We start from the raw sequence: 1,850 nt of genomic DNA on the forward strand, positions 1-1,850 counted from the left end.
GCCGCAGTGAACGCCACAGGCAACTGTAGGGTGATGCTGAGTATTTATATAGCTAAACATAGAAAAGGCACAATAAAGATACAGTATAAAAGATAAACGTGGGAAGAAAAGATTTAAAAAATGGTATGCTGTATAGGGTACGCACCGTGAATAGAGCTTGGGGACTGGAAGTTGCTCGAATCAGCGAGTGAGTGGTGGGTAAGTGTGACGGCCTCGGCCATGACCGTGCGTGACTGCAGACTCTGAACGCCGTCCACTTGGGCTGCACTAAATTTATAATGCAATGTATCAAATCAAGCACAAGAGAAAATAATAGTCAAGATGTGTGAGGCTGCCACAGGCGACGCAGCTTCCTGCTGTACAGCGAGCCCTTCTTAGCCGTAGAGACGACGGGGAAGAGCGTAGCGTAGTAAACACGTTACCATCAGGTGTCAGCTCTGCGCGTAACTGCGGGCAGTATTTTCACACAGCTGGCAGCACAGTAGCTTTGCTTACCCCAGAGTCACCTCAAACACCGGAGCAGCGCATTGTGCTAGGATGGTACGGCAGCTGCGACGTCACTAGGTGACAGGAAGTTTTCAGCTCCACAATGATCTTGGGGGGCCACCGTCTACATGTGGTCTGTTGTTGACTGAAATGTTATGCGGTGCATGGCTGGATTTGCACATTAACCGACATCTCGGTCACCTCCCCGGCCATCGCTCACGTTCATTTCAGATCTTTTATGTCCAGTGCCAGGCTCAGTGGTCAGCGTCGCAGAGTCCCTGCTTGTTTCCCTTTGACTCTGTGATGGGTCATTTCCAGTGTCAGCTCCCTCATGTCAGACCCTCACAGCCCGGGGACAGCCTCGCGTGGTCAGAGGGCAGTTTGCTGTCCGTGCTTTCAGGTTCGATCAGGTAATGTCATTCTGAAGCTGTTTCACTTAGTCACTGACCGCCGGGACGCATCTGCGGAGGTTTTTCTCTGGACCTGCACATGCTAGGTGTTGGTCCCCAGTGTGCGACGTGAACTGTGCGACTCCCTCTCTGGTGACAGTAGTGCTCACCGTTTCTCCCTGTGCTTGATTTTCAGCTAATAGTGCTGGACCCACCGGTGAGTAGTCGGGTGCCCTGTGGCCCATCGCCCGCCCGCCTGGGTGGCAGGCGCCGTGGCGTGGGGACTCCTCGTGCCTCCCGTAGCCCCCGTAGTCAGCGTAGACTTGGCCAGCGCAGAGCTCCCGCGCCACTGCGTTCGGCCAGCCCTGTTACACTCTACACTCCCACCCCTGCCTGCCCGCAGGTGGAAGCCAGCGAGGACACGCGGTCTGTCCCACACTGCTTCACCATTTACGCGGCTCCGAAGACCATCGTGGTGGCAGCCAGGTGAGGAGGCCAGGAGCGGGGCCTCCCTGTCGCGGCCAAGTCCCCTCAGAGTTGTGGGAGTGACGTGTGTCCCTGGAGGCGTCGCGTGTCCAACGTGCTTCTCCACTGGTGGGGCTTGGAGGGCACGTGACACTTGCGAACATGCCCGCGACTGGCCATGGCGCTCACAGCACTGGAGGACGGCCAGGCTCCAGGAGCACGAGCTCTTGGCACACCGGCAGCCCAAGGGGCAGCCCGACAGGCCAGTGGGAAGAGCCTAGCCGGGTGGCCACGCCAGGGCCCCCATCTGCATCCTGCCCCCAGGGCTGTGCAGCACGAGGCTCATCAGGCCCAGCTCAGGAGCAAATGGCCACTTTCCCTGCCCCCCCCAACCCCAGGCAGCAGGAAGAAGACCTGAGCCCCAAGGTTCAGGGCAGCCCTGCCTCAGGCACCAGCACCTGCTGTGCTCAGTCCCTCCCCTGGGGAAGCCCAGTGGGTACCCAACTTGTA

General features: G+C 58.2%; 1 protein-coding gene across 1 annotated transcript in view; it reads left to right on the forward strand.

Moving 5' to 3' along the window:
• Positions 1-1,850, forward strand: part of FARP2 (FERM, ARH/RhoGEF and pleckstrin domain protein 2) — a 96,865-nt gene that overhangs the window by 91,409 nt on the left and 3,606 nt on the right. Inside the window, exons 21-22 of the mRNA XM_023521086.1 lie at positions 1,072-1,092; positions 1,279-1,361. Of these exons, the coding sequence (XP_023376854.1) occupies positions 1,072-1,092; positions 1,279-1,361 (104 nt within the window). The remainder of the gene's footprint in view (positions 1-1,071; positions 1,093-1,278; positions 1,362-1,850) is intronic.

Source organism: Pteropus vampyrus, unplaced genomic scaffold (assembly GCF_000151845.1).
Source record: "Pteropus vampyrus isolate Shadow unplaced genomic scaffold, Pvam_2.0 Scaffold291, whole genome shotgun sequence".
In the NCBI taxonomy this organism is placed as follows: Eukaryota; Metazoa; Chordata; class Mammalia; order Chiroptera; family Pteropodidae; genus Pteropus; species Pteropus vampyrus.